Below are 18,358 nucleotides of genomic sequence, written 5' to 3'. Positions count from 1 at the left end.
GTGTCAAGTGCGTGTGTTTTTAATGCTGCTGCCTGCATCTGGCATCTGGCGATGATTATGTACCGGGGCGGATCGGGGCAGTCCAAAGATATATATCTCAGAAAATTAGAGAAACTTGCCAAATGTTTGAACGTTTTTCACAGCTTTTGGGCACGCAACATAATGCGCCGTCAAAGACAAATGGCAACGCTGAGAAAAAATATTGAAAGCATATATAATTTCTTATACTATTATAATATATAATGTATAATATATATATATAATATATTATATTTATTCTATGAGGTAAATCGTACTTACTAATTGCTTAGCTGTTATAAAACTAAATCTGAATCATTTCACAAATCAAAGAACTCCTTAAATGATTATTTTAAATTTCTTGGCATATATTTTTTGATCAAAATGTATAAAGAATTATGTTTTCGCTCGGTGCACATTCACTTGTGCGTGCTGCGTCAGGTGGCAAAAAGTGACTTGGGACTTATCGCTTTTTAAAGGCGTTTAAATTGCCTTCAATTTGGTTGTTTCATGATTTTGGCCTTGCCAAAGAATACCCGCTTAATCCTTTCCTTTTTGTTTTTTTTTCGGTATTGTGTAATGGGCTTAACCCTTTCACTTCTTCCCTCGACCTCAGTACCAGGCCATTAATAATCTTTTCCTCATTTTCGATTAAGTGATTTTTGGCCAAAGGAAGAACCATAACCACATTGCATACGAATTCGACAGATATTTGTTCGCAAATATTGTCCAGTATCTTTGGTACATCTCCTCAACATCTCGGACACGTTCGCTCATTAATATTTGTGCTGCCAATTGAAGCGGTTTCGAGTTTGCTTCAACCACCGAAATGATGACAGCACCACCGCCACCACGCGCTAGCCACTCGACCGGCAACTGCTAAACAATCCACTCAGGCGGCTACTTTGCATGAATACCAAGTGAAAATTGATTTAAATGACCTTGCCGAGTCCTGGATGCCCTTTACGAAATGCTATAAAATATTCAAACCTTTATTAAGAGTTATTTCGTTATGGAAAACCGCTTTATTAAAATCTTTTTGGTGCTTCCTTTATAATATAATATAAATATAATTTAAATATTTTTCCCAAAGAAAGCCCTTCAAAAATCATTGTATCTTGTTTCGAAATTTACTGAACATTTTATAAATGGGTAAATTCGTTTTTAAATAATAAAATAAAATCAATATGGTAGTACTCAGTAAATATTGAAGCTATTGTCAGTTAATTGAACCGACTATAATTGTAATTGATTAAAGACTTTGTTATGGGCTATATTGCATTTAATCCATTAATCGGTTATGGAAAGTACCCAGTACTCGTACAAATTGATTGGATAATGCAGATAAATGTGCAGAGATTGTGTCATCCGAGTGACAGTTCCAGATTAATTACGGGCAACTGGCGGCCGATGTTGAAAAATACTTGGAGCGGCATCTTCATTGCCGCTGTTGGCATTAAAAGCGAAAGTTTACCTTCCGATGGGAATCTCAATCTCGGTCTCAGTTTGTGGACTCTGGTCATTTATCTTTGGGTTCAATTTGCGCTTACCCAATCGGTCGATCGGGGGGATGGGCGGGGGTGGTGTGTGTGGGGATTCCCAGGCCGAGTCCCATCCCGGAGAGCCGGTCTTTGGTCATCCTTTTAGGCGCATTTCAGCCACGCGTTTTGCAGTGGCCATAAATCGCCTTGATTATCGCAGCAACGCCATTCGAATTCGCCATTCGGCAACAGAGGTCTCTCCTCATCTTTCATAACTCGATTCCGGGCATTGCCGCATCCTGGAGCTGGTATTATGCCGATTATTATGTAACCACCAGTGAAGAGACCTCTCTTTTGTGCTTGACTGTCATTTGTCGGTCGTTCTTTCACTTTTCACAGCCGATGCCGCTGCCCTTAATTGATTTTAACAAGTTTTCAGTCACGGTCGTGTTTATTTTGTTGGCCATTTCATGTTTCCCTTGGCCCAAAGTGATTTTTCCCTTAACCCCTTGCTGTTGCTGTTGCCTCAGGGACATCTCTCGGGAGCAGGCTTCCTTCTCATCAATCTTGCGACCCCAAGTTTCGATTGTTGTTTCAGGCAAAGTGTGAAAACTGAAACCCATTTACGCAAAATATGATTTCTTGTTTCGACTTTTGTTTACATTCCCCGCTGGCCGCTATGAAATAAATAAAAAAGGAAGTAAGTAATGAAAGGAGGCTTAAACTTTGCTCAGATGCTGCCATCTTCAATTACTCGGCGGCCTTCCATTGCGAAATTTAATAGCAATTGGGAGCTGGGGGGAAGGGCTTTGGGACAAACTCAATTACAAGGTCCTTAAAATTATGTTACAAGTGGTGGATAGATTGGTTCTTTGTTCCGGAAAGATAAATGTTGCTAGAGACTTGCCAGAAGTTTGTCAGAGACATAAGACAAATCTTAAGAGAATCGCAAAAATAAATAAAAACGAACTGCCGGGAAAAAATATTCAAGAAGTTTTTTTGGGAACTTTTCAAATCTTGATTTTATTACACAAAAACATAAAGATACGTTTGAAAAACTGCTTAAAATGGGTACTCAAAACTGTTTCATGCAAATGCAGATTAAAACCCATTCAAAGAACATTCTTAAATGTTTAAATTTATTAAAGGAATGGTTTTTCCCTGTAAGCCCATGCTGAGACTCCATGGCAACCCCCTTCTGACAACAATGAAGAGATTTAAAGATATAAAAGTATCTGGCAAGTGGAAAAGTAAAGGGAATCCCAGGCCAAAAACACTTCACGCATCTTTACATCTTCGACAGTGCAATTTAAATAATTGTGGTCTCTTCTAGCCACAAGATACTTGGCCAGACCTGGCTGGCCGCCGATTGCATAATCCCCAAAGATGGCCAATAAAGTGGTGGTACCGAACGGGAGGGGACAAGACGGGACGGACTCTGTGGTGTGCCTAATGACCATTTGCATTATCTCTCAGTCAAAGACGAGGAGAGTTGCCAATCCGCCAAATTGCCCAAAAAGTTCGCCGAGAGAAGAACCGAGGAACTGGCCACGTACTCCTCCGTAGATGGATGTCTTTGATGAGTTACGAATATTTCGACAGATATGCAAATGCAAGGAAATTTTCGCTGCCATTGTTGGATCGATGGACCAGACTCGCACGTTTTTCCCCTCCGGTTTTTCCTTTACCTCTCTTTCTCTTTTCCTTATTTATATATTTTCTCTGTGTGTCTCTGGGTCTCTCGGGCACGTGCAGATAGACGTAATGATGAAAAATTGCTGTCCGGAAACATAGAAAAACACAATGCGATTTCCTCTGATTTCGGGGGAGTTTTCCCTCTAAATCTGTCAGAGAGGGCAATGTGAGGTTCGTCAAAGCGATTGATATTTCCATTAAATATGCATTTGGCGAAAAGACAAACAAATATTGACCGCGATCCCACACAACTTAACCCCCGCGGTTTCCCACCGCAAAGCACATAAATTATACCGCAATTGGCATTATAAACACAATTCCAATTTCAAGATTTCACCGCCATTGCAGAAGCTCCTCATCATTGCCCCGCTGGGAGTCTCAGATATTTGAAATTCCACTTGAATGCAAGGCAAATCAATTGCAATGGCATCCAAATGCAATGAAATTTTGGCACATGCAAATCCGAGTGAATGGCAAGCCCTTATTGGAATACAATGTGTAGAGTTTTCTCAGAGATTTTTATAGCCTCCTTTTCATTTTTCTTTTATTGCCAACAGAACACATCCTTCAAAAGGCAATTCCACTTGCTTTTGAGTGCACAAAAAGGGAATAACTAAAAACCTTTGGGAAAATGTTCTAAATGCAACAAAAACTTCAATAACGTTGTTAATATAATCAGTGGCTTAGTTTTTGTACATTCCTTCTCCCAAAACGCATCTTTTTAAATCGAAATGAATTATTTATATAATCTAGATAAACATAATACCAATCTCTGCCAGTTGTTGACTTGATCAATTTCATTAGGCAAACTTTTGCGATGGTTACTAAGACGACTGCTGAATCAGTGGAGTACAATTAAGACTGGAAGTTTCATTTTCACACGTTTTCGCCTTTGCACGATCTTCCAGCGGTGCTTCAGCTTCAAGTTTGAGGCGTAACTCATACGAATTGCAATTTATTTGCAAAAATTACGCATACGCCGCGTGGTGCGACCCATTTTATGTATGAGCAGCAGCTGCTTCAGCTGTCAACGTAATTCGCTATATTTCTGAGTTCCCCTTCGATTTTCGGGGTGTGCCAATTTTATTTACCCTCGGAAATCAGAGTGGACTGAGAGTTGTGAACTTTGATCTGCCACCAGAGTCGCGAAGTTTTCCCCATTGCCAAAAATGCAGCCAAAGTTATTCGGTTTTCCATTTTTCCTTTTTCGAATTCGGTTTGGAGCTGGCAACTTTAAAGACGTGTCATGCGTAGGGTGAGAAATGTGGCAGGTGCGAGGAGGTGTGAAAGGTGCCACATGATTAATGCGTTGCACCCGACACGACTTCTCCATTTGGCGGTTGGTTTTGCTTCCCAAAAGGTCCCGCAAGGAAGTAGAGGCAGAGCGACACTGCGGCGGAAACTAAAATTTGAGTCCATTAAAAAACGCAACTGCATATTACACATTGCTCAACGACTGAAAGTCATGCAAATTCCAAGCAGAAATTCCCGCACAGCCAAGGAAACAAGGAAACCGAAAAAAAAGGAAGTGGAAGTGTGCAGTGTGTGCTGCAATTAAATTAACAGCTCCTTGTCGTCCTTAAAAAAAAAATGCGGGCTAAAAAATAGCAATTCAGCAAAAGGAAAGTGGAAAGAGGAAAGTGGAAAGTGTTTTGGGTGTTCAACAGGGTGTGTGTGCTAACAAGAAGGTTGGAAAAACAAATTACAGGAAATTGAACAAGAACAAGGAAGGAAGAAAACTTCGAGAAACTAAAGTTTGTATACTCTTGCAATTTTGTTCTTTATTAATTAAGATTCTGATTGCTATACTTATATGATTGATTTAGATAGATTTTGTATATTACTTTTGGCTTTTTAGCCTTCCTCCAAGGAAACCTTTTTATATGCTAATTTTCTGGATACCTCAAAGTTTTTCAAATGTCATAACTTGGCCAAAAATCCATTAATTTTAATTTAGAGAGCTTTTCTTTGTTAGTTTTAATAGGAAACGACTCCTTCAGTGCGTTGTCTGCTTGTGAATTAAATTACAATAACCTGCAAGGGTATACAAATTCAATAAAATTCAGGAATCAGGAATGTGGTTTATAGGTTACCAAAGGTATTTACTCAATGCAAAAGGAAACCACTTAAGCGATTCAAAGTTAAATAATTAATATATCTATAAATATGAGATAAACTTTTCTGGTTTCCTAAGTGGTATGTATGTGGCTTAAAGATCTACCTTAACCAAATTGGAAAGGAAAACTGTTGGCAGCAATCCAATTTCAATTCCAATTCCCACACAAATGCAGTGGGAAAACTTTACCGAGTCATTTTCAGAGACACAACACAACTTTTAATTGTCGGGCTGCAAATGAAGGTTAATGACAAAAAGGCATTTGAATTAAGCCAAGAGACAACTGACAAAGTATCGGACATTAACGTTTTCATTTACCCGGCGACCTTAGGCAATTTGCCGCAATGCCTGAATTGCCAAATGGTCATACCGTTAAACAAAAATAAAACTAAATAAAAAAGCAAAGGCCCAGTTGTACATATGCGGCAAAAAGTCGCTGACACTAATTAGCATTTAAAAGTGAGTAGATTTTCGGAGTGGCAACATTTTCAAACACAGCAAACACAATACAATAAATAATAAGTCTCCGGATCTCTGACATCGAGGCATCGAGGCATCGGGCCATCGATACCATCGCGGACAGATGGAAGATGCAACTCGCCCGCCGGCCACATGCAGCGCGATGCGAGGCAGCAACACCAAACACCAAACACCAAAAATGTCAAATGTAAAAACGGCGAAACCGTTCAGTTGACTTCAACAAAAAATAATAATAAAAAACGAAGAAAATGCAAACGGCTTTAGCAAAAATCGCATTCAACAATAAAAAATTTGCACGCTGCCGTTTGCCTAACAAGCAGGAAGTGTTGCTGGCCGATAGAGATGGTAGCTCTGGCCACGAAAGAGTAGCTACAAATATTCATAAAATACTATTTAAGAGAAGTATAATTAAATTAAGCCTACAAAATAATAATAAATTTGATTTATTGCTCACTTTTTTATAATGTTTTTAGCTTGAGTTACAAGATAAAAGCGGGAACAGCATTGTATATCATGATATCTCCACGAAATGTTTATATTTTAAATGAATTAAAATCAACCTAAATTAGAGATACATTACATTATATTACATTATATTATTATACATATTATGTTATGTTACTTAAAGAGTCTGACTTTACAAATATCGAAACTTGTACCATCTCTGGCCAGACTGGAGATGAGGATTGGGCTGGAGATGCGGAGATGCCACCGGCAAAAAAGCAGCGACAATGAATGCAGGAAGCAACAACTGTCGTCGTCTTCGCTGGCGACTTCCTACCCATCATCCGCCGCCTCCAAGCTCCCATCTCTCATCCGCCAAGCCAGGGATGCGCCTGTGGTGCTCCCATAAGTTCGCCCATTGCGTGAGCTCTGGATATATACCAGTTGGCGTCTTGGCAACTCTTTCCTGTCCCTCCCCTGGCTTGGAATCGAAATGCAAGGTCTTCCCCCGCTTGGGCCACCTGCGAAGTTCAAGTCATTGAAATCGCAGCATAAAGTAAACAAATTTCTTTAGCTCGCAAAATTCGTTTTTGCATGGCGACAGCAACGAGGTTCAAGTACGCAAAGCAAAGCATTTAATTTCTATAATCATGCTTGCTTAAAAACAAAACAAAAAAAACTACATCTTTTTATGCCTTTTTAAGCTATTATCACCGTGTAATAGTGCTTTTAAGGCTTTCAATTAGTGATCTTGTTTTCTTACATGAGACGAGAGCATTTAATTTAAATTGTCAGCACTTACCACAAATAATCTATAAATTTGCTTTATTAGGGTTTAATTAAATGTAAGTTATTATGATATTAGAAAAGTGATGTATAATTTATTGATATTTCAATTGAGACATTCTACCATTTGAATCCTTAAAATTTCATTGGGAAGCATTCAAATTTGATTGTAATTTCTTAAAGTAAAACCTAAAAGAAGAAAAAATAATTAGGATCAAGACACTTTATATCTTGACAAATATCAATAACAATCACAACTTCCTTAAGCATTCCTCTTCCACTGTAAATGTTTCTTTCATTTCTCATAGTTGATTTTACTCCTATTTAAACGCTTTTTATCGCTCTCGGGCATTGTGCTCCCCATTGGTTTTATTTTTTGGTAGCCTTTGTCCACCAACTCAACTTATTTTTAGCCACATTGTTGAGCGTGAGATTTATCGCCAGCTGCGGTTTCTTTTTTGGCGATCGGCGCGCTTTTGCGCTTTTTTTCCCCAACGGCATTCGGAAGTTGAATGAAAAGCGTTTAAGTGGCGAAAAGAAAAGTTGGTTTGAATGGTTGAATCTGTCTTTAAATACTCTATAACTAAGCCAAAAATGAATATTTTGAATTTTTTTTTTCTGGACATGCCTAGATTAAATCAGCTTTTTATGCTGATCAAGAATATATATGATTTATAGGGTCGGAAACGATTCCTTCACAAAGTAACAAGCTCGAGACTGGCATTATGGGTATAAAAAACCATCTCCTAACTAGAATTAATTTGATTAATTACTGAAATAGTTTATGCTTTCAAAGAAAGCCAAGAAGCAAAAACAAAAGGATCTGTGATATTCATACCCCTTGTAGAATTCAAAGTATCCCCTAGGCAGGGTATAAATGGTGAATAAAATTAGACTCCTAGCCTTGACTTGCAGCACTTCAAGGCGACTGACTGCCTTTTTTTATGGAGACTCGGCGGATGTGAACTCGAACTTGGATTCCAGCTCCGATTTGCATTCCCATCCATCTACTCCACTTCGGATCGGACTCCCTGATTGCGCCTGGCTCCTTGGGCAGCTGATGGTTTATTTTCGGTTTATTGTGACTCTCGGCTTCGATTTTCGATTTCCCACAACTGCAACTGCAACTGCGACTGCGGAGCAATTTATTGCAACTACAAGTTTGTCAATATATACACGAAAAATCGCTCGACGCTCGTTAGCCAAAAACAGTGTTTGCATATGGGTCTTTGCTCTTAGCCTGGCCCGGAGCGAGCCACAGATTGCGCAACTCCCGCCGCGGAGCGAGGAGATTCAAGGTGAAATCGCTTGAGGGGGGTGGCAGGAAGTGCCCACTGACAGTCCGACTGCAGTTGCATTTTAATTTTTATTATTATTATTCCTAAGAGCGCGACCATCAACGGGTTTGGGACCGACATCTCCGCATGCATCATCATCCTCATCCTCATCACCTGGCGGAGATTCGATAATTTGTTTTTCCCCAACACTCGCAGTCGTCCGTCGAGTGTCGCTAATAAACTGCCGCCCGATGAATCACAAGCACTCAGAGTTTAATTGCCAGGATCGTGGGGAGAAATGCCCGGTCCATTAACTGCAGAAATATGACTAATCGAGGGGCCTGAAAACGGTGTCAAACAGCGCTGCAAAGTGCCGGGAAGTGAGTTACGCCTATTGATTGTCCAGGTGAGAGCTATTAAGCGGTTAACGAGATGTTAAAGAGCCAGCTACTGTATTTTATTAGCTATTTCTTTCAATATTTATACAACTCATTAACATTTTCGTAATAAGTGTGAAAGATGCAATTGATTTTAGAGACTTGCGAGCACAGAATGGCTGAACATCTTCCTAGGAACATTAGTTGGGTAATTTATACGCATTCCCTGTATATTCTAAGAGGTATCAAGAGTCTTTAAGTCGTGTTATTCCATTTTAAAGTGTTTTGGTAACAATACCGAATTGACACTTCAAGCATCAAGTGTCATTGAACAAGTGAATGATTTTCTCTCACCGTCGCCTTTTTCTTCTGTTTTGTATTCGGTTCATTGAACATTGAGTTGTGTCGATCTGCTGGCCACTTCATTAAACCAAACACAATTAGCCATCTGAATACGAACAAGCGGAGGTGGTAACATTACCAACAATAAAAGCTTTACAAAGATTTTAATTTCGTTTACGAGGTGACATCAAATCGAATTACGTAACACAATAATAAAAGACGAAAGATGATTGAATTTCCTGCTGAATGTCAGCTGAAGATATTCAGTTTCTATTAGTTTTAGCTATTATAATGATTGGGTAATATTTATTTATTTTATAGTTTTCAAAGGTTAACAAATAAATAATTATAAATGGTGGATGAATATATTGCAAAATATATTTATTACAACCACTGTCTCAGAGCACAATAAATATAGGTATGAGCATGCACACAAGATTAATCCCTTCCTCATGAAGCCAGGTACCAATTACCTATAAAAATGTGGTAATAGGGCATTTGTCCGAAATCTCAAAATCTCACTTTAGTTCGAAGCAGAAAAATGCCATAAAAACTCGAATTATTTTGGAGATTTATGTGGCGGAGCAAATAGACCAAGGATAGGATATGTCTGGCGGTAAAAAACCATCCCGCCTTGCAATTATTTTCGCACACCAGACACGGCCAACCCAGTTTTATGAAATATCTTTACGGCGAATCTCTGCGAGCGGATCGTAGGCCTTGCACAGTGGCACACTTACAGTCACAGTCCCCAAAGATGTACATACATTTATGGTGGATGGTGTATAGTATTCACATCTTTCAAGGCACGTACTCGTACTATTTGTCATACAAAAGGGGACCGAGAAAAGAAAGAAATTTCCCGCAGACAATGAGAGCTCAAATTATTCGAATTTGCCTTTGTTTTCGGGAGTTTTCCTTTGATTTTCACTTTCATGGCGAGCGAGTGCAATAATTTGGCGTCTGGCCCCAAGGAAAGCCGCCTGCTCACCTGGCCAGCTGACGCTCGAGTGCTGGATCGGATGAAGCTGAAACTGAGGCTGAACCAGAGGCACTGCCTCCGCCTCCGCCTCCGCCTCCTCCTTTCCTCGCTGGCTTTGGCTTTGGCTTTGGCTTTAACCCAGCAGCAGCGACAACAGAGACAGCCGACAGCCGACAGCCCAGCAGCGATGAGAGCGAAAGTGCACGACACTGGGTCTCGACTTGGCAGAGGCTCTGGGAGAGAGTGCACTGGGAGAAAGTGTTCCACCATTTAGATTCAAAATATAATTCATTTAATTCATATATGAGAAATTCCATTAATAGGCTTATAAGAGTAACTGAAATATGGAAGTGTACTAGCACAAGAATTGAAATCTCCATAGCAATAGTTATTGATTTAGTTATAATCGCATCTACTTCTCTTCTGCAGCAAATTACAAATCCATAAATCATTGTAAATTTAGGTGGTCGAATTGTTTAGCTGATTTCTTTCCAGTGCAGCCAGAGATGGCTCTCCAGCTCCAGCACATCCGACAGCGGGAAATCGGCGGTGCCGTAATAAGTTGATTGTGCGGTAATTTCGGTTTCACTTGCCAACCTACACAGTCACAATACAGATACAGTCCGAGACTGAGGCAGAGACTGAGACTGAGACAGAGACAGAGACAGAGACAGAGGTTAACCCCTGAGATACGGCCAGGTACTGGAGTTGGAGAGGCACCGACACCGACACAGATGGCCAAAACAGAGCCTCATTATTGGCCTGCTCGCCACGCATGCGCAGTAGTGGCCAGAAAGCAAAGACCAAAGTCGCATCATCATCATCATCGTCATCATCGTCATCATCATAGCCGAAACGAAACGCAGACACACACAGTCGTACAGCTGGAATACTGGAGACTAAAGACTGAAGACTGAAGACTGAAAACTGAAGACTGAAGACCGAAAACTGAAATCCGAAAAGGCGAAAAACCCTCTCGCAGCTGAGCTGGTGGTGGTGGTGGCGTGCATCTCGGCTGGATTTCTGTATAAATTGCTGATGCGGCTGCAGTGGTTCGTCAGTGAAGCATTTGATTTGGTCTAATAAACACAGCAGCCGAGTGCCAGCCGAGGATATAGCAACGTGAGGCAGCTCGATCCCATCCTGCGACACAATACCCATTATTCCGTTCTGTTTCTGTTTCCCCCCTACGAAATCCACGAAATCCACGAATCCACAGACCGAGGATTACTGTGAGATTGTGTGAGAGCCAGTGCTAAAGTGAGTGCGTTGTGAGAACCGTGAACCCAGCATCCGTGCAGCATCTACCCCAGTTACGTTGCCCATACGCACCGTTGACCCAGCCATGAAAGCCTTTATCCTGATGTCCTGCCTGGCGCTAGCCGCCGCCCGGCCCGAAGCGGGCTACAACTACAATCGTCCTGGAGGCGGCGGCGGCTCCGGAGGCGGCTCGCACGGAGGTGGCATCGGAGGCGGCTTCGGCGGCAGCTCCGGCGGCGGATTCGGTGGAGGCTTCGGCGGCAGCAGCGGAGGCGGCTTCAGCAGTGGAGGAGGCGGTGGCTTTGGAGGAGGCGGCGGCTTCGGAGGCGGATCCGGAGGTGGTTTCGGAGGCGGATCCAGCGGCGGATTCGGAGGTGGTTCCAGCGGCGGCTTTGGAGGTGTGTACTTACCAGGATGTAGTGTCCTTTAAGAAACTATTACAAATTACTTCGATCTTAGGCGGTAGCATTGGTGGCTTCGGAGGCGGCGGCGGCGGCGGCGGCGGTGGCACCACTTTGGTGCAGAAACACATCTACGTGCACGTTCCACCACCAGAGCAGGAAGAGGTGCGCCAGCGCCCCAACCTGCCCGTGGGTCAGGCCCAGAAGCACTACAAGATCATCTTCATCAAGGCCCCATCGCCGCCCTCGTACCAGGCTCCGGTCATTCCCGTGCAGCCCCAGAACGAGGAGAAGACCCTGGTCTATGTGCTGGTGAAGAAGCCCGAGGACCAGCAGGACATCGTCATCCCAACGGCCGCGCCCACTCAGCCCTCGAAGCCGGAGGTGTACTTCATCAAGTACAAGACGCAGAAGGAGTCGGGCGGCGGCGGCGGCATCTCGGGCGGACTCTCCGCCAGCAGCGGCGGCTTCACCCAGACCAACACCGGCGGCGGCTACACCTCGGGCGGCGACTCCGGCTTCACCGGGGGCGACAGCGGCTCCATCTCGGCCCCGTCCAGCAACTACGGACCGCCCGGCAAGTCCGGACCGTACTAACTCGCCCACTCACCCGCTGCGAACTCCGAACTCGGCCCAAGCTGCTGACTAGTCCTGAAAGCTGACACGCCCCCAGTTCCCGCTCGGGAGCACCATCATCCACGCATCACATTAACCACCACTTCGATCTTTAACCATTATCCTGGGACCCGTCCCAGAACCCTCTCAGTCTCGAAGGGGGCGGCGCTTTCGCCCACGACTTTTGTACATAAGACGTTTCCGCCCACGACCCGCCCTGCTGTCCCCCACTCATCTGTACATTTTCACCGATTTTCACACCATTGCCTACTTTCCTGCCCCGGAAGAAGACGAACTCTATTAGCGAATAGGCGACGGGCGGCGGGTTCCCCGGCTGGGAACTCCGCCCGGCGCCCGGAAGAGCGACGACGACGAGGAGGACGATGATGATATGTAGCAGATGATTTATCGGGGCTCCACACAATGCTCCATACATATAAATATATATATTTTAATTATACTAGGCCTAAGTACTTTATGCACAATAAAAAAAACAACGGTGACAAAATTACGAAAAAAAAAACACAGAGATCTTTTGAACTGAGAGGAAAAGGGGGAAAGCATTGCTTATCTCCTTTATCCACATTTAGGTTTCCTTCCTTCCCCTGCATTTAATTTCTCTCGTGAAAAGAAAGGAATTTGTTCCACTAATTGGTCTTTTAAAGCCACCAAGATAGAGTCCTTGCTCGGGGAGTTGGCAACTAATTTAAAAGTAATTCCTTGCCATTATTCACATAGCTGCGGCGTCTCCTTTGTGGCCTTGCCTGCTGGCCAACTGACCAGTAGCTTGGGTTCCTCTAATTAATTTTAATCCTTTCAATGCCAAGAGTATTCCTTCGGCCAAGTAACCCTTAAAGTCGTTGCTCTTTTTGCAGTTAAAAGTTTGGTTTGCACTTCCGAGGAGCGCCACTTTTTAGCTTGACTCTGCTAATGACAAACTGTTGCTTTGGTTTTTCGCTGTCATTAACAATTGCCAGCTGTCTGTACTTACATTTTCCTTACCATTTTTTGTGTATATTTTTTTTAAATCTCTTCTTTTTTTGCGATGTTTTAATGCCTTAAATACACAGACAGAATCGGCATTGTCATTGCCGCCGCTTCTTCCCCATGTCTGTGCCCATCGTTGGCACTTTCACTTTGTTGGAGTTGCTTTTGCTTTTGTTAACACATTTTGGCGGAAATCATTTTGCCAATATAATTGTCGAAAATAGAACTCGGAAGTCTGTAGGTTGTGTACTAAATAGTTCTTAAATAATTATTATGATGAAACAGCTAAAATATTTTACACATTTACCTATATTGTTCTTAAGAAATATTTTGACCCTTTATTTTCAATATTAATATTGTATTCAAATTTAATCTGTATTTATACTCTTACAGTTTGTAATTTCGTTAACCTTTCCTTTTTTTAAAAAAATTACATATTTCGTAAAAATTTTTTTTTCTTCCTGATACATCTAGAAAGATTTGCCGTTTGATGCTGATAAAAAAAAATATATATATATATTTATAAGGTCGGAAATGATTCCTTCACGAAGTAACAAGCTTTTGACTAAAATAAATTGCCTTGACACATTTTCATATCCTGGCAATAAAAATGTTTTAAACTGAGCAGCTCCATTCATTTCTGGTTTCTGTCTGGCCAAACTTGTGTTTGTCTTGGCCTTTTCTATTGCTGTTTACCATTAATGGCAATCGTTAAAGGAATGCTTTGCCCTGCAAAACGATTTTGTGTATCGAGTTCCCACTAAATCTTTTAGACTACATTTTTCGGAAATAAATCCGTTTTGCATTGGGAGAAACATTTCATTAGAAATATTATGTATATTTAAATTCTATGAAAAAATATATTAAAATAACTGGGAAGCATTTAAATATCCCGGAGCTTAGCAGGGAAAGAATTTCTAAGTAAAATGGGAAGATGATTTTTGTTCCCGGAATTAAAGATATCAGGAGGAGCTTGCCTTATTTTCAGTAACTTCAATAAGCCCCTCGAACCTTAATTAAAAGTAAGTAGATTTAATTTGTATTCTTAATGTAATTCAGTTCGTATTTCTATATGCCCAATTACCTCAGATCGACCTTGTCTTGTTTGTTGGGGTCGTAAATTGCGGAAAACCAATATATAGGCCGGAACATGGTGCACGTGGAGTGGCTATTCCTGCCTGGCTCATAAACCGGAGGACGTGTTTTCCTGCTGTCTCCAATTGGCCAAAAAGAGGAGCAAACTGTTGGCATTAAGCAGCTCTTTGCATGTGGCAATTACAGGCCTTGGGGGTGGGCCGTGTGTGTTCCCAAAAATTCAAACATTGGCACATCCTCTCCTCCGACTGTCAAACACGCCTAGCCTGCAGTTTTGGCAATTTGAAAAGTTCCCGGACCCGCAACATTGTCACAAATTGGAGCGCATCCTGTTTGCAAAACGTCCTTCAATTCCTCTATTGTGCACTGGAAAACTTCTGCTGCTGGATTTCCATAGAAGTACGCATCCGACCCGTTGCCCAGGAGGACAACCTTTGTTTAGGGGCTGCTCGGGGGCAGGAGAAAGAATTGCCTTTGCATATATATTTACTAAAGTGCAGTTTTTGTGTCACCTTTGTTGGGGAGGTAGTCTAACAAGACATGTTATTAGCTGGAAAAACGGAAACTTTTTAAGGGAATGAATTGCATGAATAAAGATTCAACAGAAAATATATTAAAGACTATCAGATACAACAAGCGCTCCCATAAACATTTGAGTCGCAGTTGAATAAATAAATATAATAATTTCAATATAAGCGAATGTCGACAGAAATACGCATTAAAACGATGCGGGGGAGGAAAAAGCAATTTATGGGGAGCTGAAAAATTTTTAAAATTCAATTTGGTGGAGAGGACAGGACGCAGGACAAACATAAGGGGACCCGGGATTCGCGTCGCGGACAGCGAAGAGCAAACACTTCCGCTCCCTTCTTATACAAATATATGTACTCTATATACAAATATATGCTGTGGCATAAGCGGACAGCTTTTATGACCTTTACTTTTCACTCCGAGGGAGGTGACGTTTTTCGGGTGTTTTTCTTTTTCGCCTGGGCGTGACACGCCCACAATAAATCGCAGCCGCAACACTTCCGCGAGGTCAGCCACTGGGAGGAGTTGGGAGTTGGGGAGCGGAGGTCGGAGCACGGAGCACGGAGCACGGGGCGGATACGTAACCTTTCCGCATTTAATTGACAGCTCTTTCGGACGGTTTATGACACTTTGGGCGCTTTAATTAATTGCTCTTACTCCCTCCCAGTCGTCTCTCCGGTGGAGGCCTCGGGTTAATTATAATGTATGTCGGTAGTAAAAGTAAAAGTCGTCTCACGTACTGATATATACTTATATATGTATGTACTGCACACAACTCCAAAAACTTCGCGAAAAACACTTCTGGGGTTTCGTTTTATGCGGTTTTATCGTCCAATATGGCTTACCACAAGGAGTCCAGAACAAGGCTCCTTTTCTTGGTCGGTGAATGACCGACCCCTGATGCTTTGTTATCCTGGCATATATATAGTATAAGTACATACATATATATAATTGCAGGTCCTTTCGTAGTCCGCCCTTGGCCATTTCCACTCCCACTTTCGCCTTTCCTGCTTTTATTTGATTATTTTTTATGACTTTTGGATTTTTACGATTTTTTGTAGTAGTCACTTTGTTATTGCATTCATTTTAATTCCACTTACCAGTCAAATGCAGCACAATTTGCTTTGTGGTTACTTTAACTTATTAAAAGAATATACTGAGTTCCCATTAAGCATAGACTACAAATACATATTGAAAGACAAAGAGACAGATATAAAAATTAATGATGTTAATTATATATTTTCCTCTAGGAAATACAACCATTTTAAAATAATATTTACTTATGCAACATTTCATGGCTGTCAACATTTCGTGTGTTTAGAAACATTTCAAGCCCGGCAGCAATGTTCATTTGCTACATGTTGTATAAACACGCCAAAACAACAAATTAAAGCCAAACGTTTCAAGCCAAACTTAAAGCGTAAAATAGCATGAAATTACCAAGGGAAACTTAGCAGAGTGTTGGCCGAAAAATAAGAAATTTAATTTTAAAGGGTATCGAAACTTTGCCAAAGGAAGTGTACATTAATTTTGACGCTAACTTGCTCTGTAAATTGCTGTGCAAATTAGTTGCTGATTAGTTTGGCTGCCCGTTGCGGAGGAAATTGTTTAATGAGCGTTTGATTTTTGGCATTTCATGGATAAAACGATTTATGACCGGGTTGTGGTTATTTTAATACCCTTGAAGGGTATTTATTAATTATGAAGCATTAAAATATATATATTTTTGATCAGAATCAACAGTCGTATTGGATTTTATTGAAATTAATGCATTTTTGCCTTGTGATAATGAACTTCCTGCAAGGGTATACCAATGTCGAGTTACCAAAGTAAGCTTTCTTGTTTTTCAGTTTCCAAAAAATGCTACAAAGTAGCCTGCGCTCTCTCTCTGCCTCTGGTACTTTCGCAATTGGTTGGCAATTAAAAGTCGGCTTCAATTACAGCTGGCCGAGAGGCATGCGGGTCAGAGTACTTTTCGGAGAATTCGCCAGGCCAAAGATCACCTCGGCACGGGCTAATCGATAAGTGAAATGGATTGATTAATGGCTGTAGCCGCTGATTGAACCAGTTCCCACTCGGGGATTCATATTTTTAAGCCTCAGTCAGTCCCACGCAAAATTCGACGCGCTTTGTGAGTGAAATTTGGCTTTCAATTTATGGCCAACTTTTTGTTTTTTGTTTACTCACCAATTCCGCTGCTTTCAATGGCTTAAAGCTAAGAAGATGGAAAAATACCCTGGAGAGCAATCAAAACTATGGGGCATGACCAAAAGAAATTGCAATCAAACGTGTTAATGTGCTTAACGCCCCTCATTTTTTTCAGTGTGTAACTGATTGGACAGTTGTTTGTGGGAAAGCCTCTACAAATATCGGAACTAAATTAAATATTGCAAAATTGAAAATAAACACGGCAGAAAAATATTTATTGATATATTAATCACTAAAATACGAAATACGCCAGCTTAAAACTTAAATAGTTAACAGTCTTTGACACGTTCGATTAATTCCTCAGAAATAAATCAAATTCTCAGCACTTAAAAAGCAATCAATTCTGACCCAGACATGCCTCTTGCATTAATTAAACAAACTAAAAGGAGGAACCAGTGATGAAGGGAGGACTGTCCTCCACTGGACGTGTTGGGAAATTTAATTAGTGAATTAGCTGAGGGGAAAGAGCAGAAAGGAGAGCGCTTTGCACCTCATTTCGTGGGCCAGGCCTTTCTTTTCCCTTTCGATCGAAAACCGAGGCGAAACGCTTTCGAGCGGATCCAAGTTCATTTGTCAGCTTAAGACTTTGATGGCCCCGTTCCTCCAGCACTTGGTGGGTGTGGTGGGCATGAAATCATTTTGATTTTGATGAATTACAACACTTTCGGTGCTGAGTCCGAGTCCGGACATGAGCTTATTTCTTTATGTAAGCTCAGACGAGGCATTAAACCAGTTCAGAAAGAAAACAACACCCCGAACGAGGCACCGAAAATAGACGTAAACGGTTCAACGATGATTGCAGCTAATGCCGGCAGCAATTAAGCTGTGAGACTGTCTCGCTGAGGTGGCCAAAACCAACTACAAACCAAAATAAAGATGAAACTGCAGCCGCAGGCTTAGAGAGTCATATAGTACTCGAGCTGGCCCCGAGGGCATAGAGACTCCTCCATCGCCAGGTGACGTTGCAGTTTACACCCACAATTTGCGAAAAGAGCACTGAGAAAAATAAGAGCCAAGTTAAATTAAAGCTGAGCTAAGGCAGGAATGTGGAAATATTAATAAGAATACACCAAAATAAAGTAAAAGCGGCAAAGGAAATATTAAATATTAAATATATTAAATATTATTAAAATAAACATTCAAGTTATAGGTGTTATCCTCTTAACCACATCCCAAAGATTTCCTCTCCCTGTAAGTGAAGGGAAACCTCCTGAGGACACTGTGTTCAACCGCCACCGACCACATGTTCGGTGGGGGCCAAAG

The 18,358-nt window shown here is 41.5% G+C and overlaps 2 protein-coding genes across 3 annotated transcripts in view; both read left to right on the top strand.

Annotated features, from left to right (window-relative positions):
- The window catches only part of RYa-R (RYamide receptor), a 64,374-nt gene that overhangs the window by 41,837 nt on the left and 4,179 nt on the right, over window positions 1-18,358 (top strand). The gene's annotated exons all lie outside the window — the stretch shown is intronic.
- Window positions 10,405-12,791, top strand: TwdlT (TweedleT). The gene is made up of 3 exons (XM_020956019.2): window positions 10,405-11,120; window positions 11,218-11,656; window positions 11,718-12,791. The coding sequence occupies exons 2-3, from the start codon at window positions 11,344-11,346 to the stop codon at window positions 12,254-12,256; spliced, it is 852 nt and encodes a 283-aa protein (XP_020811678.1). The 5' UTR covers window positions 10,405-11,120; window positions 11,218-11,343; the 3' UTR covers window positions 12,257-12,791.

Source organism: Drosophila serrata, unplaced genomic scaffold, assembly GCF_035046125.1.
Source record: "Drosophila serrata isolate PLE 108 unplaced genomic scaffold, ASM3504612v1 contig_382, whole genome shotgun sequence".
Taxonomy (NCBI): Eukaryota; Metazoa; Arthropoda; class Insecta; order Diptera; family Drosophilidae; genus Drosophila; species Drosophila serrata.
Note: the sequence above shows the minus strand (reverse complement) of the source record. Positions and strands in the feature narration are given on the sequence as shown.

Coding starts and splice junctions, on each gene's coding strand:
- TwdlT (XM_020956019.2), top strand. CDS start 11,344: ATGAAAGCCTTTATCCTGATGTCCTGCCTGGCGCTAGCCGCCGCCCGG. Junction 11,657..11,717: donor TTCCAGCGGCGGCTTTGGAG/GTGTGTACTTAC, acceptor CTTCGATCTTAG/GCGGTAGCATTGGTGGCTTC.